Raw genomic sequence first — 25,037 nt, 5'->3', positions numbered from 1 at the left:
ACACCTGGTGAGCAAGGTTTCATTCTCTAGGACAGGAAGATGAAGAAAACTTAATCTGTTTTGGTCAATTTGGGTTAGCTCATTATCTGGTTAAAGATAATGAAAATTGAATGTATCTTTGTATACACCTGGTTATCACTACAGCAAAAATTTGGTATTTTGTGTCTCATTTTTTAAGTTTGTATTTTTTAAGTAAGGTTTAGTTGTTAATTTAAAAAAAAATAAGTTTAGGTTTCTTTAGTTTGTTTGATGAATAAAAATAATGTCCCTTATGACTGAGTATTCAATAAATGTTCACCTTTTTAAAAAAAATAAAATAAAATTCCCTAGGTACACACCTATGGGCAGGCCATTCATCTGGTAGCCAAGTACCTGCCTGGAACCAGGAACATCTTGGTGGATCACCTCATGTGACATTATGGACTTGAACAGGGACCATATAGAACATGGTTGCAACCAAGGTCCTGTAGTGGCACAATATCTTTTATAAAGGGGGTCAAATAAGGTGTTTTACACAAGGTTATGGTTTGCTGGTTATGATTATACTGTCTATATGTGTGGATAATTTTTGTAGTTAAAATTATGAATATTGGCTCTATAGTGTCTGTAGTTCAAACTCTGCTTCTGGGTGACACCCCAGACAAGCTGGTGTCAGCTCTGCCTAGCCTGCTTGATGGCGCATTAAGGACCCCATCAGCTATACAATTGACCCATTGAAAGAAGGTAGATACGCCTTGCGACTCAGCAAGGTATGCAGGGACCTGCCTATGGACAGAACTCTGATGGACATGTGATGGACAGCTTGTCCTTGGGACAAAGAAAGCAGAGACCACATGGCAAAAGACTATGAGAAGCTGCTGCAGCTCCTCCATCTTGTCTTCAATCCTGCTTCTGACCTCTGGAGGGACTTTGCTACCAAGAACTTTGCCATTCCTGTATGTAATTGATTCCATTTAACCAATTCTAGCTCTCATCTATATTTCCTTCCTTTTTTGAATAAACCTTTAGATTTTTAGATTCTAAAGGATGGGCAACAGTGTGATTTGTAAAAAGAAAAGGAGTACTTGTGGCACCTTAGAGACTAACAAATTTATTAGAGCATAAGCTTTCGTGAGCTACAGCTCACTTCATCCGATGCATTTGGTGGAAAAAACAGAGGAGAGATTTATATACACACAGAGAACATGAAACAATGGGTTTATCATACACACTGTAAGGAGAGTGATCACTTAAGATAAGCCATCACCAGCAGCAGGGGGGTGAGGGTGGAAATCTCTCCTCTGTTTTTTCCACCAAATGCATCCGATGAAGTGAGCTATAGCTCACGAAAGCTTATGCTCTAATAAATTTGTTAGTCTCTAAGGTGCCACAAGTACTCCTTTTCTTTTTGCGAATACAGACTAACACGGCTGCTACTCTGAAACCTGTCATTATGCAAGGCACTGAATTTAGCCGTATAGAGTGGAAATCTGTCCTCTGTTTTTTCCACCAAATGCATCTGATGAAGTGAGCTGTAGCTCACAAAAGCTTATGCTCTAATAAATTTGTTAGTCTCTAAGGTGACACAAGTACTCCTTTTCTTTTTGCGAATACAGATTAACACGGCTGCTACTCTGAAACCTGTCAGTGTGATTTGTGGGTAAGATCTGATTTGTATATTGACCTGGGTCTGGGGCTTGGTCCTTTGGGATCGAGAGAACCTTTTTTCTTTTACTGGGGGACTGGTTTTCATAACCATCTGTCCCCATAACGAGTGGCACTGGTGGGGATACTGGAGTGTCTAAGGGAATTGCTTGTATGACTTGTGGTTAGCCAGTGGGGTAAAACCAAAGTCCTCTCTCTCTGGCTGGTTTGGTTTGCCTTGGTGTGCACAGAAACCCCAGCCTTGGGCTGTGACTGCCCTGCTTTAATCAATTTGTCCTGAATTGGCACTCTCCATTGGGTCCTGCCAGAACCAGCATCATTACATGTCATCAGAACCTTCTCATCTCACCACAAGTGGTCACTCAATCTGGATACGGTCAGCCTGATCTTCCTGAGGTGGAGGACTCCCTAGGTGGACCTGTTCGCATCCAGGCAGAACAGAAAATGCCATGTGTTCTGTTTGATCCGGGGGATGGGCAGGGGCTTCCTATCAGACTCCTTTCTCATTCCGTGGTTGGGGGTGCTGATGTATGCCTTCCTGCCAGTGCCACTGACACACACAGTCCTTTTGAAGATCAGGCAAGTCAGGATGAGAATTATCCTAATAGCCCCCGCATGGCCTCGCCAGCACTGGTTCGGCATGTTGCTGAGCCTTTTGGTAGCCACCTCGCTGCAGCTGCCCCTCTGGCCGGATCTGCTGTCCCAGAACCACGTCAGCCTTTTGCACCTGAAGCTGGCAATGCTGCCCTTGATAGCTTGATTACCGCATGGCTAAACACGGATGAACGGGCATGCTTGGCCTGTGTCCAGCAGGTCTTGCTGGGTAGCAGACAACCCTCCACCAGAGCGACTTACCTGGCCAAATGGAAAAGGTTCACATGCTGGGCCTCGGAACAGCATATTCGGGCTGAGCAGGCCCCATTGCAGGAAATTCTGGATTATCTGATGCCCCTCAAACTCCAAGGTTTGTCCATGTCATCGATCAAGGTCCACCTGACTGCTATCTCAGCTTTCCATTCTCTGTTCCAAGGCAGGTCAATCTTTGCTCATATCGTGACGGCCTGGTTTTTGAAAGGTCTGAAGCATGTCTACCTCATGTCTGGGATCCCGTTCCTCCCTGGGACCTGAAACTCGTGCTGTTGAGACTCATGGGGCCTCCATTTGAGCCTCTGGCTTCTGGCTCTCTCCTGCTTCTCTCCTGGAAGGTCTTGTTCCTGGTGGCGATAACGTCGGCCCGCAGGGTGTCCAAGATCAGGGCGCTCACTTTGGAGCCGCCCTATACGGTCTTCTACGAGGATACGGTCCAGCTGCGACCTCACCCAGCGTTTCTGCCTAAGGTCGTTTCCCAGTTTCATACTGGCCTGGACATTTACTTATCTATCTTTTTTCCAAAGCCTCACGAGTCAGCTGAGGAGCACAGGCTACACACCCTGGACGTCAGGAGGGCGCTGGCCTTCTACATAGATAGAGCAAAGCTATTCCGTAAATCAACACAGTTGTTCGTTGCAGTGGCAGACAGAATGAAAGGTCATCCAGTGTCTGCTTGGAGGATTTCACCCTGGATCACGGCCTGCATCCGCTACTGTTATGAGCTGGCGAAGGTGCCTCTGCTGGTGACCGTGATGGCTCACTCGACTAGGGCACAAGCATTGTCAGCAGCCTTCCTGGCACAGATGCCAATCCAAGAGATCTGTAGGGCCACTACCTGGTCGTCTGGCCACACGTTAGCGTCTCATTATGCGCTTATCCAGCAAGTTTGAGACGACACTGGCTTTGGCAGAGCAGTGCTGCAAGCCACACGACCGTAAACTCTGAGCCCACCTCCAGGGATACTGCTTGTGAGTCACCTAGAATGGAATCGACATGAGCAAGCACTCGAAGAAGAAAAATCAGTTACCTACCTTTTTCGTAACTGTTGTTCTTCAAGATGTGTTGCTTATGTCCATTCCATTACCTGCCCTCTTGCCCCTCTGTCGGAGTTGCAGGTGAGAGGGTGCCTAATATACCGACACATGAGTGCGGCACTCAAGGGAGCGCCACAGCCAAGCCAACCCTATGGATACCGCTAAGACAAAAATCTCCTATGACCGTGCACATGGACACACACCTAGAATGGAATGGACATGAACAACACATCTCAAAGAACAACAGTTATGAAAGTAACCGTTTTTTCTTTTGAAATGAAAGCAGTCTCACATGACTCCAGGAGCTGGGGGTTTAAGAAAACACCTCGGAGACTGGAGCTTATCCTAAAGGCGACGGCTGTAATCTATCAAGTAGATGTCTGCACTTGTAGGATGGGATAATCCAAGTGACTGGATTGCCCAGACCCTGCTCCACACCGGAGAGCTGAGACGGTGACTCATCAGCAGCTAGGGTTCATGGCTGACTGATTCATTCCTGTTAAAGATGTTTGTACCGCCAGAGGTGAGGGGGTGTGGTGGTTCTTTAAATCTTCAGGCAGGAGGGTGGGGACGGGCCTAGGCAGAAGCTCTGCAATGAAGCAGAGAGAGAGAAAGAATCAGCTTTAGGGATTTACGCTGGTTCCTTATTCTGCTAAAGCTCCTTGTTCAGGGGCACTCCGGGGGGAGGTGCACGGGGGTGGCAGGTGGGGCCGGGGGACGCTCTGGGGGAGGCGCGTGGGGGGCTGGGAGAGACACCCGGCCCCGAACATTGGTGAAGCCGAAGCCCGGGGGCCTGAATTTGCTGGAGCCCAGGCCCCCCAGGCCCATACAACTCACTGCCCCTGGCTGGACCGCCCTGCTGCCGGAGATTGGTGTATGAGCATTCATCATGTTTCTATGGCAACAACGGGCCCTGAATAGATTGATATCAATTTCCATCCGAGTTTCCAGTAGGTCACTAAAATAGCAGCATCTCTGCTTCCATGGCAATGGGGGGAGACCGTGCCCAGGGCCAGCGGCTGTGCCCGGGTCCAACAGCAGGGGGCGTTGCAGGACTGGCATGAGAGCGGGAACTGCAAAGTGAGGGTGCGGGCCAGTGGCAAGGCGGGGGGAGGGGACCCAAGAGCTGCAGAGTGGCGTTGGGGCCCTCCCCACCACTCTGCGGGAAGGGAGGTGCTAGGGCTGGGGGGAGCAGGGGGAGCAGCTGGTCAGGACTGGAGGCTTTGACAAGGATGGGAGGGAGCCAGGACGGGCAGCGCTACAGAGCCCCCAGCCAATGAACACGTTGAACACGTTGCTTCCAAGCCTGGCTCTCGGCTGCCTGCTGCGTGGCCTTCCTTCCACAGCCCGTGTCCAGGCTACTCCAGCCTGCTGCTCCCGGTTCGCAGGGCAGCCTCCGGCTCCCTCCTGCACCTGGTGCCCGCAAGGCTGCTAATTCCCTTCCCTCGTCCCTCTCCGGCCGGAGTCTGCACAGGCTACTGCTGAGCTGGCTAATGTAGTGCTGGGCCCTGGCCCGATCCCGCCCCAGCCAGGGCCCAGCAATGAGGGGCAGGTTGGCTGCAATAATTCTCCTCTCAGGCTGTGCTGTGGGAGCAGACAGACCTGGGTGGACCAAACCCAATCCAATGCCATAGGTACAGGGATAGACAATGTAGTCTGAGTGGGGCATGGTAAAGAGAACAGCCCCCAGTCCTGACCCCCACCCCATACCCCTCAGTCTCTCACAGCTGTGACAACCCCCAATCCTCCCAGCCCTAACCCCCCACCACTCTAATCTCCCAAGGCCCATAGCCCAGCATAACAAACCAGCCTTCCTGGTGCCCTTGCCCTGACCCCCCGACCCTCCAGCCTATTGTGTATCTGCCCACAATGGGGAAACACTGAGCCAGCCCTGGGGTAGACAAAGGCTGCTCTCTCTCGTGTGTCTTTACACAGGACACTCTGCCAGGCAGGACGTCCAGCCCACACGGGGGCCAGAGCCAAGATTCGGGGCACAGGAGGCTCCCTAGTGAGCAGTGAAATCTGGTGCATCAGGGCTCAGGGTTCATACCCAGGCTGCCCGGTGGCACCAGCACCTGCCTGTCCATGGGCTCAGCTGGCCTTGCACACACGTGACCGCAACCTTCTCTGGGGATGTGCCCTCATTTCCTTACACACCAAATTAGCCAGGCAGCCTTGAGCTCCAGGGCAGGAGTACATTTGCGTTAGGCTCTATTTTAATCCCAGAAGTCTCAGTCATTCTCCCTTGTGGGGGGGCCTGATCCCACACCCAGGGCTGAGGGAGGCACCAACGTCCCAGACTAAAGGAAAGGGAGAAATTGTGCTGATAGTTGCTGTGGCGAACTGCGGGGGGGGGGAGGGGGGGGTTAGCCTGTCTCTGAGGCTCCCCTTAGCCATGGCAAACCCAGCCTGTGCTCCCCGCTGGGGCCAGCCCCCCCATTCCTAGGGCTCCCCTCAACCATGGCAAACCCGGCCTGCGCCCCCTCGCTGGGGCCAGGCCCCCCCCATTTCCGGGGCTCCCTTCAACCACGGCAAACCCAGTCTGCGCCCACTCCCTGGGGCCAGCCCCCGCATTCCCGGGGCTCCCCTCAGCCATGGCAAATCCGGCCTGTGCCCCTCGCTGGGGCCCCGCAGCCAGCCCCCGCCGCTGTCCCTGCTGATTCCCCTCAGCTAACACCCTGATGCTGACACACCTTGTACACTTTCCCCAGGGGTGTATGGCTGTGGCTGGCTCAGGTAGTCAAGCACCAGTGAGTGTCGGGGTGCGGGTCTGGCCATGGGTCCTATTGGCACCGATGCTGGGCTCCCACCCGTCCTAGGTGTGCATGCCATAGCCTGGCACAGCTGCTTACAGGGAGGCGTTCCTAGCTCCGTCCTTTGGTAGTGACACCCCTGGTCCCACCACACAGTGCGCTGAGTGCAGCCTGGCTGCCCTGCATCGCTAGCCAGTGGTTACTCACCGATGCGTCCCTTACATCTCAGGCCCTCCAGCCCCAGAGCATCTGAGCTCTTTGGCTGGCATCGCTCATGGTGCAATGCAGCCCGGCCGGGCCTGGGGCAGGCTTTGGCATTAGTGGCACTGCCCTGCACAGCGCTGGGGCTAGCAACAGCAGGAGAAATAATGACTAATTGCTCTAGTCCACACACCCAACAAGCTGTCTCTAGCCCCCTGGTGCTGAAGGACCGGGGGGGGGGGGGCAAAGCCAAGGACCCACATGCCACAGCTGCATGGCATGCCTGTCCTCGCCCAGATGGTACTTGGTGTGTGTGTGTGTGTGTGTGGGGGGGGGGGGTTCCTGTCTTTTTCCTTTAGTGCATTGGCTGCCTAAGCACATTCTTATGAAATTCAGAGCTAAGCAATGCCCCGGAGATGGCTGTAGCCCCTCCCAGCCACATCATTAGTGCCGTAGTAAATCAGGAAAAGACCTGGACAGCCTGGCGAGCAGTAGGCCAATGAGATCTGCATGCAAGGGCCTGTGTCCCCCGGGCAGAGACACAGCCCGTTGCTTGGCTCAGGGCCCCAGCTCTGGCTCACCAGGCCTGAGCAATCGCTGGAGGCGAGACAGGCCCCCCCCATGAGTGGTTTCTATGGAAACCCTGTTTGAAATTACATTAAAAAGAAATTAAATTAGCGGCTTTTCTGCTTGGCAAGAAAGTGGGGGGCAGTGGAAGGAGGCAAACGGGAGTGGGGGAGGGGCGCAGGCATGTGATTTGCTATGGGGCTAGAGGGCAATTCCCCTCTCCCACCTTGGTTTGCCCCCCCCCATTATCTTTCATTCCCCCCCTCACCCAGCTGTTGCAGACGATAACATAATTAACTCTAATGCTGTATATGCTGGCACAATTCCTCTCCTCCCCCCGCCCCCGCCCATACGATTTTGTCTGACTGATGCCTAGGAGAGACGGGGTGATTGGGATAATAAATGGGGGGGGCAGTGAGACGGGTAGGGCAGCGCCAGTGGGGGATGGGCGCGCATGCCCACAGTTGCCTCTTCCCCAGCACAGAGCGTGATGCAGGAAGCTGCAGCCCAGCTGGTTGGTGCAGGGTGCTGTAGGGCACTGGCAGACCCTGCTTTACACAGTGCTCATTGTAAGGGGTGGGGAACAAACACCAGGGCCCATTTGGGGCATAGGAACATCCAGCCCTGTTCTCCCATGTGGGCCCAGCTCGCAGCAGGGAGATCTCAGAGAGCTGGAACTCTGTTGGCTGATGCCACCCAGAGGTGCCTGGGACTTCACTGCTGGGCCACATGCCCTGCCCCCACCCCAGAGATGCGCCAGGCCCCCAGCCAGCACGGCGCTGGCAGGTCCCTTCGCTAAGGATGTGACGTCACTGACATAACCGGTAACCGCACAGATCATTGCTGCAACCACTGTTATATATTCGCAAAAAGAAAAGGAGGACTTGTGGCACCTTAGAGACTAACAAATTTATTTAAGCATAAGCTTTTGTGCATAAGCTTTTGTGAGCTACAGCTCACTTCATCGGATGCAGTCAGTGGAAAAAAGCTGAAGTGAGCTGTAGCTCACGAAAGCTTATGCTCAAATAAATTTGTTAGTCTCTAAGGTGCCACAAGTCCTCCTTTTCTTTTTGCAAATACAAACTAACATGACTGCTACTCTGAAACCTGTTATATATTTGCAGCAAATATTGTACAAAGGTTGTCATGTAAGGTGTCTATGGAAAGGTTATAATTCGCTGATTACGATTATGCTATCTGTATGGGTATATCAGTTTTGTAGTTGAAGTTATGAATATTGGCTATGTACTTGTATCTCAGTGTGTTTTTATTTCTAAGTAGCTTCAGTGAAGCATTTGGTCAGCTTCTTGAGAAGGGACCAGTCTCAGCAAGTCCCCAGTCAAGAAACACTTAGCTGACAATGAACTCTGGGAGACGCCAATCCACATCTGAGCTTTCCACCTAACATGTAAACAATGGTGTGGGCCTGTAATGTACTGAGTCAGGCATGGACATGTGACTTGCCATTGTGACTCCAAACTCCATCTTGCTGTGATCCTGCAGGGGAGAACCAAGGGGTTTCCACCCACAAAAGAAAGACTATAAAAGGCTGCTGCAGCTCCTCCATTTTTGTCTTCACTCCTGTTTCTTGCTTCTGGAGGAACTTTGCTACACCCTGCAGTGCTGAACAAAGGTCTGATGACCCATCCCAGCTGTGGAAAGCCACTTAGCAGCTTCAGCACTGCCTCGGATGCCACCAGTGGGGCCCTGCCCAATGGCCCTAGGGGCTGCTGCGCTGCAGGGCTTTGGAGCTGGGCTGTCAGAGGACGGATGGGCCAGTGGGCTGGGCACTAGCCTTGAACTATGACTCCCGGGGTGCCCTTGGGCCTCTGGGCTCAGGCCCCAGCTGTATGGTGGAGAGGGTTGCCCTGCCCTGAAGGGTGCAGGGGATGGGCTCAGCAGAGTATGGGAGTCACCTGGGAACCGCCAGCAAAGTGCCATAGACAGACACTGCCCCTGTTGGGCAAAGCCTGGTCTGACCCTGACCACTGGGCTGTAGCCAAGGCTAGGGACCCACCCTGCCCGAGCCGTCCACCTTCTCTGAGTTGCCAGTGGCCAATTGCCTGATGCCTACTTACCCAGGACCCGTGATTGCTGGAAGTGGTGGGGGGCAGATGCCAGGGTGGTGGAATGGGGGGGAGGAGTGGAAATATTGTGGCATGTTGCTGGATGGTTACACCCATGCTGGGGCAGCAAGAAGGGACCTGGAGGGGCTGGAGCAGCTGCAGTGGTGCCTGGGAGTGGGCTGGGGAGTGTATGAGATGTAAGACACTGGACCCCTCTGCCCCAGCCTGCAGCCAGCTGCCACCCCATGGCTCAGTAGCTCCCCTCACGCCCCATGCAGAACCCCCACCCGCTGCCCCTCTTAGCCCCCCCCATGCAAAGGGAGCATCTGCTGCCAATGGCACTATCTGAGGGCTGCTCCCCAAGGCTCCTGGTGGCAAACCAGGCACAAGGCCTGTGTAGCTGGTGCTGGTAAATGCCAATGAACCCCCATGTTGGGCTGTGGTTGCCCAGTCCCTTACCTGGCTTTGGGAATCCTGCCTTCCCCCCCCCCCGGCCAGCTGACCTTTGAGACTCCTCCCCTGGCCCCCCACACAGCTCACAGGATGCCACACTATTCAAAATAGCATTTGTTTTATTTGGAGTTTGTTACTCTGCGCAGGTGATGGTATAAATACATTCTGCACTCAGCACAGCTTTGCCCAGTCCCCAGCCCCCCTCCTACCCGAGACCCCCACATCGCCGGTTCTCCCCTGGTGTCCTGCTCTGCCCCCACATGCCCTCCCTGCCCCAAGGCCCTGCTCTGCCCCTCTCCGTTTTTGGGGAGATCCCCTACATTGCCCTCAATGGCATGAAATGGGGAACACACACTTGGCCGAACATCTCAGAATGGGCCTAGCCTGGCTCTGGTCTCCTTTGACCCAATTGGCATGGGGGGGAGGAAACAGGTCACAGAGCCCTGGGGGGAGGAGAGGACTCAGGCCCTGGGGGGGCGGGATCAGGTGGCAGAGCCCTGGGGTGGGAGTCAGGCTGTGTGGGGGAGGGGCAGGGAGCAGAGCCCAAGGGTGGTGGGAGGGTCGGGGGCAGTCCCCGGGGGGAGGGAGGCGCATGGCCGCAGCTCTGGCTTGGTCCTGTGGAGCGAGCGAAGTGTGCCCATGTCAGCCAGCAGCCGTGCAGGGGGAGGCAGGAGCGGCCTAGCCATTGGCACAGAATCTGCAGCCCCCCATCCTTAGTCTGAGCCTGCTCTGCGGAGCTGCTGGGGGAGTGGGTTAGCCCCTGGCCTCTCACTGGCTCGGGCCCCGCTCCTGCACCCTCTCCCCAGCTCTCTTGTGTCCAGACACTGATGCCTGGAGCCATGCAGCATCAGCTCATATGTGGGCAGGTGCTGCCTCAGGGTGCCTCTGCCAGGGCCCTCCTCCCCATGGCACCCTAGGGGGGTATCCTCAGGCACAGCCATGATGTACAGTTCAGTGCTCCGGCGCATGGAGGGAATGGCCAAGGGCAGCTTGTGTCCAACAGCCCAGGTTCATCGCAGCCATGGGTCTCTCCCCCTCCAGGGCGATAGCTGTGTTTGGGCTCAAGGGCTGCTCCCCTGGTGCTGCCCCATGCAGAGTCCTCCAGTGCTGAGAATGGAAGAAACTCATATCACCCCAACTTTACCCAGCTGTGCTACATGTTCCTGCTAGCCCAGCCCTGGGCTCCCCCACAGACCTGACAGTGCCCCTCCATCCTGCCCCACAGACCTGGCCACTCCTGAGTGGTGACTGCTAGAATATTGAGGTCTTTCTGGGAGGTAAAGAAGTGTCCAGCAAGGACTGAGCTGAGATGTCAATAAAACTTACCCTGAGCCCCACATACTGTGTGACCCCCCCCCACCATTCACTGCACTACCCAAGTAGGTGGCCCCTTCCCCCTGGCACGAGCTGAGTCCTCTCCACACCAGGTTGGGTGAGCCAGGGCTCTCCTGTGCAGCTGGCTGACCCTGTGTCCCTGCACTGACCAACAGCAGCTCCCACAGGTGCAGAGTGGAGCCAGAAGCACAAGGCAGGGACAGAGGCAGAACGTGGCAGGCAACAGGGCTGGCGAAGGATGGGAGCAGCAATGGGAATGGCAGAGGGCAGTAAGATATGGCAATGGCAGTGGTGAAAAACATCAAGAATGGCAGAGGATGGTGGGGGGGAGCTGGCAGAAGACTGGTGTGTGTGGGGGGAGCTGACAGAGGACTGGGTCAGGGATGTGGGGGAGCTGGTAGAGGATGGGTGTGGGGGGGCTGGCAGGGGGTGGGGGAGCTGGCAGAGGATGATGGGGAGGGGGCTGACAGGGGACGGGGCGGGGCCGGCAGAGGACAGGGGCGGGGGAGTTGGCAGAGGATGGCAGGGAGGGGGCTGGCAGGGGATGGGGCAGGGGAGTTGGCAGAGGAGGAGTTGGTGGAGCTGGGCAGTGGGGTAGCCAGCAGATGACTGGGATGGAGGGGCATTAGCAGGATTTAGTAGTGAGGGTGGCAGTGTAGCAGGGTATTAGTGAAGGGGTAGGGGTCCTAGGCCATGTGGTGTGCTGGGGACGAGGCGTGTGACGGGTGGCAACGGCTGTTGGCAGAGAAGTGCTGGCAGCACAGAACGACGATCACAGACTTGGGCCATAGCACACACGTTATTTGGCTGAAGTACACAGACATGAACAACTGGGGAGGGGAAATATCAAAAATAGAAAAGAGGGCTGCATGGCAGCCCCACGGGTATGTGCCCTGCCGGCCCAGGCTGCTGGTTTGGTGGCATGGCACAGATGGTCTCTCTTGGGAAGGCAGCGGGCGGGGGCCTGGCTGATGGGAGCAGCGTGGCACACGCTGAGATTCTAATTGGCTTTTTTACTTTATATCAAGAACACCTGGTTTAAAATCTTTACAAAGGACAAAACACAGCAACTCTGTTAGTGTGTAAAGAACTAAAGATCTGCTTAAAAACATCTCTGCAAAGAGACACGACCGACACAAAAGAGATTCTCTGCAGAAAGAGGAGCAGAGGTGTTGACCCCACGCTAGGGTTGGCCTGCCAGACTGGGCACTGAGCCCTCGCCCTCCCCCCCGTGCCAGACCAAGCACCAAGCCCTCACCCCCACCCCCCCCAGCACCAGACCGGGCACCGAGCCCTGCCCAAACCCCAGCGCCAGACTGGGCACCGAGCTCCTCTGCCCAGTGCCAGACCGGGCACTGAACCCCCCCCCAGGGCTGGGCTGGACACCGAGTCCATCTGCCCAGCAACAACCCGGGCACAGAGCCCACCCACCAGTGCCAGTGGTCCAAGGCAGCTGCTTCACACCACAATTTGATAGAGTGCTGGAGCTTTTTCCATGGCACTTTGAATGGCAAATTTCAATCAACCCCACAGATCCAATGGAAAGAGAATGCCAAGGACAGATCCTAGCCAGTCCCCAATGTACTTGGGCGGTAGGGAAGAAGGCTCCGGGAGGCACCACCTCCCCAGGGGTGCAGAGTCCTCTAGTGCCATGTATAGGCCAGGGGGCAGGCACGCCATCACCTCCTCCCCAGGCGGGTCCTTCTCACTGTCCTGCAAGGGGGTTTCCAGTGGGATGCAGCATGCAGGGCTGCATGATGCTCTCTGCACCTTCTCTTCTGTCCGTTCTCCTGCACCGCTCTGGCTGGGCCTTGCTGCCCTGGCGTCAGCCCTCTCTGCACATGGAGAGTCAAAGCACTTTACAAAATAAGAACAACAAAAGAAAGAGCGAGCCGGAGGGGCGAGCAGCCCACCTGTCTCGCACCAGGGGTCCTGCTGGCCCTGGGGCTCTGCTCCGCCCTGCCCTGCCGGGTGGGTCCGTCTGTGTGTGCTGCCCAGTCTGCATCCGTCAGCTCCTGCAGCCCCAGCCTGTGTCCCCGGTGTGCGTGGGTGTGTGCGGGCATGGGTGGGCACAGCCCCTGGAGCTATACCCTGGTGGTGGAGTGTGAGTGCGGGAGCCCCGTACTGTTGAACCCTGCTGCAAAGGTGTTGTAGGGGTGCAGGGTCTGCAGGCCCACCAGGGAGTTGGGGATCATGGTAATGGTGTTGGGGGTCATTAGAGGGATGTCATCTGGGGAGCGGCGCAGGGTCAGCGTGTAGTCAGGCAAGGAGGTGAGACGCAGGGCATCGTGTGCCTGCCCTGACTCGCATTCGTGATGGGCCTGGTTCATCTGCAGGGAGGGGATCTCCTCCTCAGGCGTGTGGCCAATGTCGTTGGGGGTGCTGCGCTGGGGGCTGGGCTGGCGGTGTGTGTCCTGCCGGCGCTTGTCCTTGCGGTAGTAGAGTGCGGCGAAGGCCAACACGTTGAGGAAGAGCAGGGAAGCGCCCACAGCGATGGTGACGCTCAGCTCGGTTGAGTAGTCCCGGGGGTTCTCGATCAGCAATGTTCCAGCCTCCTGCTCCGGGCTCCACTTCTCCCTGGGGTTCTCGCTGTTGTAAGCTGGGGAGATGGCTGGACGCTTGGTAGTCCAGATTTTGCCGTTGGGCCGGCGGGTGATGTGTGAGTTCTGCGTGGTGTCTGGCGGTGGCACTTTGGTGGTGGTCGAGGTATAGTGGAACATGTCGTGCAGGTTGTACAAGTGGGGCACCAGGTGCTTCCAGAAGGCCACCTTGGTGGCTCGGTAGTGGTCTCGCACTCTCGGCTTCAGGCCAATGTGCAGGTACAGCTGGTCGCGAGGGTTGTACTTGGACCACGCCACTTCCTCAAAACGGTTGGCCTTGGTGTGAATGAACTTGGTGTCCTGGGGGACAGGCTTGTTGGGGTCCCTGGGAAACACAACAGAAACCATCCATGTGGCACTGGAGAAGCACGTAGAGACAGGGCGCTGCACAGAGCTCTGCGGGAGAGCCACACACAGACGGTTCCCAGCCCCGGCTTGGTTTGCCCATAGGAAGAGGCACTACCAGTGCGTTAGAGCCCCGGATAGCGCAGAATGGCCCTTGCTGGTGTTCATCAATCCTGACCCCCAGCCCCCTGCTGACCCAGCTCTGCCAGTGCTCCTTGATTCTGACCTCGGTTCTCATGCTTCCCCCTCATTGTCATAGCTGGGCACCTGACTGTAGTAGGGGACTCCTGCGCAGAGACAGTGAAAGGGGTGAATGAGTAACATGGGCTTAAGCTAAACCCACCCCCATCCCGGCTCTTGTGAAATCTCCATTGGATCAGCCCTCCAGAATGGCAAGTAGGTGCCTGACCCTGCTGAGCACTAGGCTGCTCCAGTCAGAGCTGAGTGGGCTACACTAACCCAATGCAGTGTAGCAACCCCCTCCGAATGGCACCCATGTCTCTGCTAGTGGGATTTCCCAGCATCCTCCCAGTGCCTCAAGAAATTACACCCCTCCAAGGCTCTGCCTGTGCAGAAGGCTCTGCAGTGATGCCCTTCCCACTGAGGAGTTCCTGTCAGGGCAGGATCCTCACCCTAGTGCCTGACTCCTGGCCCCAGAACATGGTCGGGCCCCACATGCCCCAGAGAGAGGGTGCGCACACATAGGGAGGGAGCATGTGGGGAGGGAGGGCATGCACACACACACACATGCACGCACAGGGAGGTGTGTGACCAAATGCACCCCTGCATTCACACCCTACACATCACTTTAATAATCTTCATACAAAATATGCCTTGTGAAGTATCATTTGAAAACTAGTAAGTAACTCACTGGTCAATAATACCATGGTGACGTGTACAGCCATATTCTATGTAAAGTTAGGAACATGAGATTAAAATTACAACTGAAATGTGTTTACCAGACAAGTCTGGGGAGGTGGTAAGCCTGTTTCTCAAAGACACTCTTGCCAGGTGTCATCAAAGTTGATTGGCCATCACCAGTGACCTGGCCATTCTTTGGCCACAAGGGGGGAGGGGGAGGACAGGAACAGATTGATCTGTGCTTTAGCAAACAGCGTGGAACCTCTTTCACCACAAGACTCCAGGTCTCCATCCTCACGGTGGGAAGGAACTTTACCTAGGGGAAACCCTCAGGAAAACACATTTCAAAGGGGGACCAGACTACACAAGTGAGATGCAAAAATACCCCAGATATTTGCTCTCTTGCTCTCACTTCTCACATCTTTCCACTGCATGCATCCGATGAAGTGGTGTTTTAGCCCACGAAAGCTTATGCCCAAATAAATGTGTTAATCTCTAAGGTACCACAAGTGAATGCATCCGATGAAGTGAGCTGTAGCTCATGAAAGCTTATGTTCAAATAAATTTGTTAGTCTCTAAGGTGCCACAAGTCCTCCTTTTCTTTTTACAAGTACTCCTCGTTCTTTTTGCTGATACAGACTAACATGGCTACCCCTCTGAAACCTGTCACCTAAGACAGTGGTTTTCAACCTCTGGGCTGCAGATCTTTGGAAGTCCGCACACTATGGCTAAGATTTCCAAAGTGGTCTGCACCTCCATTTGAAATTTGTTAATGGCCTGCAAACAAAAAGAAGTTGGAAGCCACTGCCCTAAGAGGGCAAAGGAACCAGGCTTTGGACTTTGGCAGGGATTGTGACATGAACATTTAGTGTCCGCCCTGTTGCTGGGAGCACGAGATAGGGAATTTACCTTGAACCATGTCTAGCTCATTAAGTCTTAGTTACTGGAAAGTGTTTTAGCTTTATTTCTCTCATAACCATTTCTCATGTTACTGCCTTACACCTGTATTCTTTCTTAAAATCTAGCTCTCTGTAGTTAAATAAATAGGTTTGTGTTTTTAAGCAGATCTAATTCAGTGCTGTGTTGACACTGAACGCCAATTAAAGTAGCAAACAGTTGTGCACTGACCCCTTACAGGGGCAATGGACCTCTAATATCTGAGCTGCCCGGGAAAGAACTGGACGGTGCAGAAGACACGTTTTGGGGGAAAATTCAGGACTGGCTGTGTGTTGGGGTCACCCTACAGGTAGCAACCAAGGCTGTGGCAGACAGAGTGTAACTTGGGGATGAGTGCTGCTAGACCAGGGCTCCAGCTACCCACTGTGACATTACTGACATAATCTGGGACCGTATAGAACATTGTTGCAACCAAGGTCCTGTAGTGGCACAAAATCTTGTATAAAGGGGGTCAAAATAAGGAATCTAAGACAAGGTTATAGTTTGCTGGTTATGATTATGCTATCTGTATGCATGTATCATTTTTGTATTTAAAGATATAAGTATTGGTTCTATACTGTCTGTATTCCAAACTTATGCTATGCTTCTGGGTGACACCCCAGACAAGTTGCTGTCAGCTCTGCATAGCCTGCTTGATGGCCCATTAAAGACCATCAACTATACAACTGACCCACTGAGAGAAGGCAGACACACCTTGCGACTCAGCAAGGTATGCAGGGACATGCCTATGGACAGAACTCTGAGGTTTTTCCAGGCCATGTGATGGACAGCTTGTCCTTGGGACAAAGAAAGCAGAGACCACATGGCAAGAGACTATAAAAAGCTGTATTTTTCCACCAAATGCATCCGATAAAGTGAGCTGTAGCTCACGAAAGCTTATGCTCAAATAAATTTGTTAGGTTTCAGAGTAGCAGCCGAGTTAGTCTGTATTCGCAAAAAGAAAAGGAGTACTTGTGGCACCTTAGAGACTAACAAATTTATTAGAGCATAAGCTTTCGTGAGCTACAGCTCACTTCATCGGATGCATTCGGTGGAAAAAATAGAGGAGAGATTCCAGGTGCCACAAGTACTCCTTTTCTTTTTTGCGAATACAGACTATCACGGCTGCTACTCTGAAACCTAAAAAGCTGCTGCAGCTCCTCCATCTTGTCTTCAATCCTGCTTCTGACCTCTGGAGGGACTTCGCTACACTGAAGCTTTGAAGGAAGGACTGATGACCCATCCCAGCTGTGGATGTTCTTTAGCGACTGCATTTGAACCTGTAGTTTATTTCATCACTGCTACAAGCCTGAACCAAGAACTTTGCCATTAATCACAGGTTTCAGAGTAGCAGCCGTGTTAGTCTGTATTCGCAAAAAGAAAAGGAGTACTTGTGGCACCTTAGAGACTAACAAATTTATTAGAGCATAAGCTTTCGTGAGCTACAAAATGCATCCGATGAAGTGAGCTGTAGCTCACGAAAGCTTATGCTCTAATAAATTTGTTAGTCTCTAAGGTGCCACAAGTACTCCTTTTCTTTTTGCCATTAATGTATTCAATTGATTCCATTTAACCAATTCTAGCTCTCATCTATATCTTTTCCCCTTTATGATTAAACCTTTAGATTTTAGATTCTAAAGGATTGGCAACAGTGTGATTTGTGGGTAAGATCTGATTTGTATATTGACCTGGGTTTGGGGGCTTGGTCCTTTAGGATCTAGAGAACCTTTTTTCTTTTACTGGGGTATTGGTTTTCATAACCATTTATCCCCATAACGAGTGGCACAGGTGGTGATACTGGGAAACTGGAGTGTTTAAGGGAATTGCTTGTGTGACTTGTGGTTAGCCAGTGGGGTAAAACCAAAGTCCTCTCTGTTTGGCTGGTTTGGTTTGCCTTAGAGGTGGAAAAACCCCAGCCTTGGGCTGTAACTGTCCTATTTTAAGCAATTTGTCCTGCATTGGCACTCTCAGTTGGGTCCTGCCAGAACCAGCATCGTTACACACACAAACACTCTGGGTGTGTCTTGCATGCTGGTGGCTGGTTGTGAGAGGGAGCTGTAACAGCAAAGCATATTGAGACTCCCCCAGGTTATGGGGCAGATGGTAACACAACCCTTATTAGTCTGGATTGCACCCCAGAGTGTGACTGTGCAAACACACACACACAGAGGGAAGGTGTGCACACTCTCCTGCCACACTAATACACAACCTAAATAAGGCACATGCACACACACACGGGAGGTGTATGTGGACACACATACAGGGAGGGTGCACATGCCCACACACAGAGGGATGGCATGCACACATCCACATCGCCTTCCCTCCTCACCCGGGGGAGGGAGGTGCACAACCAAACATGTGCAGGGAGACGTGCACGCACACACACAGGTCCAGGGAGATACACACAACCCCCTCCACTCACAGGAAGGATGCACATACACACATATGGGGAGGGCATGCACACAAACACATACATAGAGAGGAAGGTGCACACACACACACACATGCACACACACACAGAGGGAGGCGGGCACACACACACACACACAGGGAGGCAGGTGCACACACACATAGGGAAGTGTGCAGACACACACAGAGGGAGGAGCATGCACACACACGTGTGCAGACACACACAGGGAGGTGGACAGACACACACACAGGCCCAGGGAGGGCACAGCATCCCTCACCCGGTCTTGGCAAAGTTGGTCCAGTATGTCATCACCACAGCGCTGAGCATGACGTCATTCTTGGAGAAGTTGCAAGGGAAAAGGTCAGTGGGGCCAATCATGGGGATCCCGAAGACATAAGGCACCTCATCTCCATGGGCTGCATCAGACCATGCGGGTTTCATGAGGCTCTGGCAGTGGTGGTAGAAGGCGTAGAAGTAGGTTGGGGACCCGTAGCGGGCATGCAGGTCAGCCGTCACCACTGATGGCTCCACCCACTGGTGGTCAGTGAATAGGGCCACCAGGGTTTTGCGGCGTGTCTCGGGGTTGTCCCTGTCTGCCCAGTCTGTGTACATGAACTTGATGGTCTCCCGCAAAGTGTCCTTCCCCTCTGGGTAGCCATACAGGTTATCCACAAAGTTGGAGACGGAGTAGTCAAAGTCACTGCCTGAGACACCATCCTCAGGATCCACCACGCCCTCCACAAACTTCAGCCCCTCACCCTGGTTCACCCCCAGCATGATGTCATAGTTCAGGAACTCGCCCTGCTCCATCAGGATCTCAGGGTCATCCGGGATGACATCTCCATCGATGACGGGCCCAAAGGCCACGTGGTAGCGGGCTGGCTGGATATCTTGCTCCACCAGCTCCTTGGCACTCTTCTGTCGCAGACAATCCACCATGTCCACGGTGTCCAGCACATTGCAGCCCACCTTGTCGGCCAGCAGGCTGGTATACTTCACAGGCTGGTAGTTGACTGCCCAGCTTGAGAGGGCAGAGCCGCTCTGGATGATGGCTCTTTGGAAGAGACCTGCAGGCAAAGAGGAGCATGAATAGCAGCTCTAGGCACAGCACAGAACGGGCTAACCAGCTCCTCTGTGTAGGAGCCCCCAAACACACAATCATCTCACACGGTGGGATAGAAGCAGGAGCGCCGGCTTCAGGAGAGGCCCTTGATGATGCAGGACTGGACCCTGGGGGGCATGGGACATTGCCTGCAGGCCTCTTCCTGCTGTCCGTCTCTTGGGGCAGGCAAGAGTGAGATGCGAGTCTGACTGATGGGCACCTAAAGGCTCTCCAATGCAGAGCCCCATGGGCAGCTTGCCTCAGGGCTACATCTAATGCAGTGTCTCCCAGGCCCCAACAATCACAGGAACTTCTCAAAAGTCTAAGTCATGGGTTTGGTCTGTCCACCCCCCCGTGCCTGAGACAATTTCAGCACTGCCACTGATTTTGGTCCCAGGCCCATTGCGCTAAGTGCTGTAAAACACAGTCAGTGTCTCCTCTGCAACAGGCTGAGTTTATACAAACAGCTAAAAGAGTAACTCACCGCAGAGGGGAAACGTGCACCTCACCAATTCCGCTGTAGCACAGCCAGACAAGCTGCAGCAGGGGGCAGAGCTCCCTGGGGGGCTGGGCACAGACACACGTCTACACTGTCTCTGCCTGCGTTCGTTAGCACTTCCCTTCAAAGCAGCAGGAGTACGGAGTTGCAGGTACGCAAGGTACAGTGGGACCATGCCAGCGACCTGCAGCAGCAGCATGCTCAGTGCTACACAGCTGGGGCTTGACCCCACTGAACCTACAGGCAAAGCAGAAAACAGAGCTGCTATGCCCTGGAAGGGGGTGATGCTCCTGCCCTGCCGCAATCCAGCAGCCTCCCGCCCACCTGTCTTGAAGAGAGCTCGTGATGGCACCAGAGCATTCCTCCAGCTGCTCTGCCCTGGCACGACCCTTCACAGTGTTGGTAGCTGGCAGAGCTAAGCCTGTCCTAGGGCAGCTTAACCCTGCATGTCCCATTCAGCTGCTCCCTCTTGGTACCATCACTCTCCCCCGCCTCCCGCAACATACTTCCTGCCCAGCTGGGCCCAGCTCTCTGCCAATGCAGGCCTCGCAGGGCACAAAGGAGGCCTTTCTGCTGGAGGGAACACAGGAGGGAGTGGACTCTTGCCCTGGAAAGCAGGGCCACAAAGGCCCTGGCCCAGGCATAGGAATGCATGGCCAGACTCCAGCGTCACGTCAATGGAACTTGTGCTCAGAATACAAAGGGCTCCCAGGAAATGGAGCCTGCGGGGGCTGAGATGGGACGAGACGGGGCTCGGAGTGCACACCCTGGGGCTCTCTGCTCCTCAGCCTGCTCAGGCCACGAGAGCCCTGGGGGAGCTGAGAGCTCAGCCCTTCTGGGGCCTGGCCCAAAGGGGATCTAGCTGTGTCCCAGGTGCAGAGGCCTGTACAAGAAGTGCAGCCAGTGCTGCCAACCCAACTCTGTCCTGGCACCTGCCAGCAGCGCAATGGCTACAGGACTAAGATGACATGGCAGCTTCCTTACACCTGTCCTACCAAATACCATTAACTTCCCTGGCCAGCATATCTTCTGTGTGGCACCAGGGAACTGTCCCAGCTCACCTTCTCTGCCAGGGGAGAGCATTGGGATTGGGAGCAGCAGGAGGGAGCAGGGCTGGTTAGACTACAGGGGACCCTTTGGACACTGGGATTCCCACATGGGATTTGCCCAGGCACCAGACTCTGACACTATCAGCAGCTGCTGGTCTTGACCTTTTCCATAGCAGGCCCACCCCCACCTAGCTAGGACCTAGCCAGCATGCCCTCCATTAGGCACAAAGGGAAGGGGACAAGGGGTTGTGATCCCTTGACACTTGTTCCCTAGCTCCAGCACAGAAGCCCTTCTATAGCTAGTTCTGGAGGAAGCTGCTTCCCAGCCCCAGCCAGGCTGAGCTCTGGCTGAGGCTGGACGCTGGAGGGTACCAGGTCCATGATGCCCATCCAGGAGCTTGGGTATGTGTAAAGTCATTGTGACCATCCTTACCCACGCCAACCCCAATCTTCATCTTGCTCTCTGCGGCTCCAGCAGCCCCACTGAGTCTCTTGCAGGCTCCTGATTGTTATGCGCTCAGAAAATAGATTTATTTTTCTTTCTATTTGTGCTTCACAACCCCCTACACACAGATTTTTGTGCCAATATAATGGGGGGGGAGTAACTTTTTAACAACATACTTCTACCGGCATGCTCCCAAGGGTGGATCAGTTAGCCATAGGCAGCTCATCCCCTGCCCATCCAGGAACAGCTATCCCAGGACAAGGCGAGTGGCTGTACTGCTTACACTGGACAGATACAGCGTAGGCACCTTTGTGTGCAGACAAGCCCTTAGCCTTCTAATGTCCACCATTCCTCTGCCATCATTTATGCCTTCCTCTTGGCCCCATCTGGGCTGGATTTCCTGGTCTGCCCTTTAGCCAGACTAGGTTATCTCTTGCCTTCCTGCGTTCTTGCCTGGGCAGAGATTCACCTGTTGCTGCAACTCCCTCCTGGCTGTGGAAACACTTTCCTTGTGAACGCTGAGGATTTTAATGTGTTTTCTGACGTGCTCTCTCCCGGTTTGAAATGCTCCACTGTACGGCCAGTGCACAGGGGCAACCCAGCTCCCAGGATACTGAGCTGCCGTATACGGAATGCTACCAATTCCTCCATTCCCGCTGCACCTCCCCCCCTGCACTGAGAGGGGTGCAGTCTCCAACCCCGGGGGGATGGCTACACTGCAGTCCCAGCTGCCATTGCAGCAGAGGTAACAATAACAGTGAAGACGCAATCCCAGGGTCTGTAGCACCTGCGCCCTCACTGCTCTGTTTAGCCGTGTTAGTGCAGTTACATTGGCAAATGCTACAGTCACACGTGGGCTGCAGCCCCTACACAGTGAGAGCAAATTTACAAGGAAAATAGTCAAAATGTCCTTTGGGAGAACAGAGGCAGGTCTGAGACCAGAGCTGGCTTCCCTCCCCTACGCACCAAGCCCCTCCCTAACCTCAGCCATATGAATGAACCACATCGCTGTGGCCTACTGTTAGCTGAATGGGAACTCAGACAGTGCGCAGCCCAGAGTATTTTGCCATCCTCCCCAAGGCTCACAAGCACACGCAGCATTCTGGCACGCAGCAATTTGCATTGTGGGAACAGATCTCAACAGGTTCCAAGAGCCTGGGCGGTGAGAACTCACTCAGCAGGGCAGCCTGGGCTAGTGCCCAGCTCAGCAGACACTGCTGATGGCGGGAGCTTCACGGTGGCAAACAGGAACAGGTTTTCTTGGAATTTCTTTGGGTTTTTTAAATTACAGAAAGAAAAGTCTGAATAAGTGGAGACAAGGGTGTCCAGAGCCTCAGAGCAAGGGACTGCTTCCCAGGACTCTTAACCACAACCCAATGGATTAGGGCTGGGCTTTCCCCCACTCGTGGCATCTGCAGGGGTACACCGTGCCATCTGGTTAGTGAGCAGCTGGCTTTCAGGGTCCACACGCAGAGTTAGGAGGGGCCTAGGCATGCAATTGCTCTGGGCAGGGGGACCGGAACCGTCACTTCTGGGATTAGTTTTGCATGACAAAAACATGTATTGGTGTTTGGGGAACAATGACACATGTGGACACTGGGACTGATTTGGTTGAGCTTCTGACCCTCTAGTGCTTTGCAGGGCAGGGAGCATTTACTGCTTCAGATGACTTGGTGCCAGAAGTTGAATATTGTTTTCTATACATCAGTGGGCAGGGGAACCACTCTGGTGCTCAGTGGCTATCAGCACTGGAGCCCCTGGGCACATAAAGGGTTCCTTTGCAGGGGAACCAGCCTGGTTCTGCTCAGCAGCTGTTGGTGCTGGAGGCCCTGGGCACACAGGAGATTGGTTCATGAATTGCCAGGGGACTGTGCCAGTCAGCGTTACTGGCTGTTTACTCCCATAAAGCTGAAGCAGTGGGCTTGTGCTGTTGAATGTTTTCAGCTGTACTTCTCTGGAGGGCTGGCTCAAACTCATGGTTTCTTTATAGCTTAGAGGTCTACGGAGCTTCCCCTTGTAAAGCCAGCTCGAGGCCCCCAAGGGATTGTATTTGGAGAGCCAGGGATGTCTGATTTAGGATATGTTCAGTTACTGCCTTGGTAAGAACATGGGGGTTGGGGATTCTCAAGATGCGCGGACGGTCACTGTCAGTACATCTCAGCAGTAACTGTCTTTCCTTGGCAGGAGGGTGTCAGGGGCTGGGGCTGGAGAGGGGGTGGAGCACAGGGAGCGGTAGGACAGGAGAATTTACATTATTGAAGACAAAATGAAACCACCCCAGAAGTATGTGGGCAGTGCCTGCTAGCCCCTCCCCATGCCACATCCATCTTGGGAGCTTTAATGCATTGGCTGGGCCCTGGTGAGCTGCTGCACTCGAAACACTAAGGCTTGGGCTGCACTTTGAAAACAATAGGTTTCAGAGTAGCAGCCGTGTTAGTCTGTATTCGCAAAAAAGGAGTACTTGTGGCACCTTAGAGACTAACAAATTTATTTGAGCATAAGCTTTCGTGAGCTACAGCTCACTTCATCGGATGCATTCGGTGGAAAATACAGTAGGGAGATTTATATACACACACAGAGAACATGAAACAATGGGTTTTATCATACACTCTGTAAGGAGAGTGATCACTTAAGATGAGCTATTACCAGCACGTAGGAGGGGGGGAAGGAGGAAAACCTTTTGTGGTGATAATCAAGGTGGGCCATTTCCAGCAGTTAACAAGAACGTCTGAGGATCAGTAGGGGGTAGGGTGGGGGGAGAAATAACATGGGGAAATAGTTTTACTTTATGTAATGACCCAGTCACACGATTACAGACCTGAGAGTGGCTATCCTTCAACAAAAAAACTTCAAAAACAGACTCCAGCGAGAGACTGCTGAATTGGAATTAATTTGCAGACTGGATACAATTAACTTCGGCTTGAATGGAGACTGGGAGTGGATGGGTCATTACATAAAGTCTCTAAGGTGCCACAAGTCCTCCTTTTCTTTTTTGAAAACAATGCCAACCTAGCTCTGCTGCTCAGAGCTGTGATAATATCACGCTGAGTGCTGTGGGTTAGGGCGATCTAGTGCCCCCGTGGAGATGTGGCTAGGTTGACAGAAGGGTTTTTCCATCACCCGGAGGTGGGTCACCTACACTGACAGAAACCCCCCTCTGGTGCTGTAGGAAGCATCTACACTTCCGCGCTACAGCAGCACGCTTGCAGTACCGTGGTTTTGCCCCTGTAGTATAGACAGACCCTAGTTCTGAACTCTCAGGCTGTTGTTTCCAGGAGGTGTAACCCTCGTGTGGGTGATGGCATCACCATATCAGCAGACTGCAGGCTCTTTATCTTGGTGCTGGGGGGTTGGGGTGGGGTTCCCAGGCTGTGGGGGCCATTCCAGGGGGACTCTCAGGTCCCTGACTGATGTGTATGGTGCAGAGGACAGGGTGTTTTACTCCTCTGTGTGCATGGCTGCCTGGAATAGCTGCTGTCTATTTTCTCAGCCACTCTTGTTTGCAGCAGCTTTAAGGTTCTGCTGCCAGACCTTGGGAGCGGTTTTAAAATCTATGCAGCAGCAATTACCCTCCTGCTTGTTAATGAGTGTCTGCTGAGTAAAGACAGTGCTGGTGGTTTGTTTCCTGGCAAGGAATCCACTTTGATTTCAATGTATTACATTGGGGGGTGCTTTCCCCAGGGCAGCCTGGTACAGCGCATGTCCCTCCACCTCTGCCTTCACAGTGCTGGGAGAGGATGCACTAATTAGTGATTCATTAACAGCTCTTGATCACTTATCTTATTAAAGTAACACCTAGGAAGCCTATACCCACCTGATCTTTGCAGCTCTGAAGCCCATCCCCACGTGGCCCCTCCTCTCCCCCCA

The 25,037-nt window shown here is 53.7% G+C and overlaps 1 protein-coding gene across 4 annotated transcripts in view; it reads right to left on the bottom strand.

Moving 5' to 3' along the window:
- Window positions 1-9,690: 9,690 nt before the first annotated feature.
- The window catches only part of NLGN3 (neuroligin 3), a 51,985-nt gene continuing 36,638 nt past the window's right edge, over window positions 9,691-25,037 (bottom strand). For 3 of the 4 annotated variants that reach the window (XM_038415934.2, XM_038415935.2, XM_043492339.1), the window contains 2 exons: window positions 18,353-19,142; window positions 9,692-13,848 (listed from right to left, as the gene is read on the bottom strand). In XM_038415934.2, coding sequence (XP_038271862.1) covers window positions 13,008-13,848; window positions 18,353-19,142 — 1,631 coding nt within the window. In that variant the 3' untranslated portion in view covers window positions 9,692-13,007. Of the gene's footprint in view, window positions 13,849-18,352; window positions 19,143-25,037 lie in introns of all 4 variants that reach the window. The other variant, XM_038415936.1, reaches the window with a different exon arrangement.

The sequence above is a fragment of the Dermochelys coriacea genome, chromosome 9, assembly GCF_009764565.3.
Source record: "Dermochelys coriacea isolate rDerCor1 chromosome 9, rDerCor1.pri.v4, whole genome shotgun sequence".
Lineage (NCBI taxonomy): Eukaryota > Metazoa > Chordata > Testudines > Dermochelyidae > Dermochelys > Dermochelys coriacea.
The sequence above is the reverse complement of the archived record's forward strand: the minus strand, read 5'-3'. Positions and strand labels throughout refer to the sequence as shown.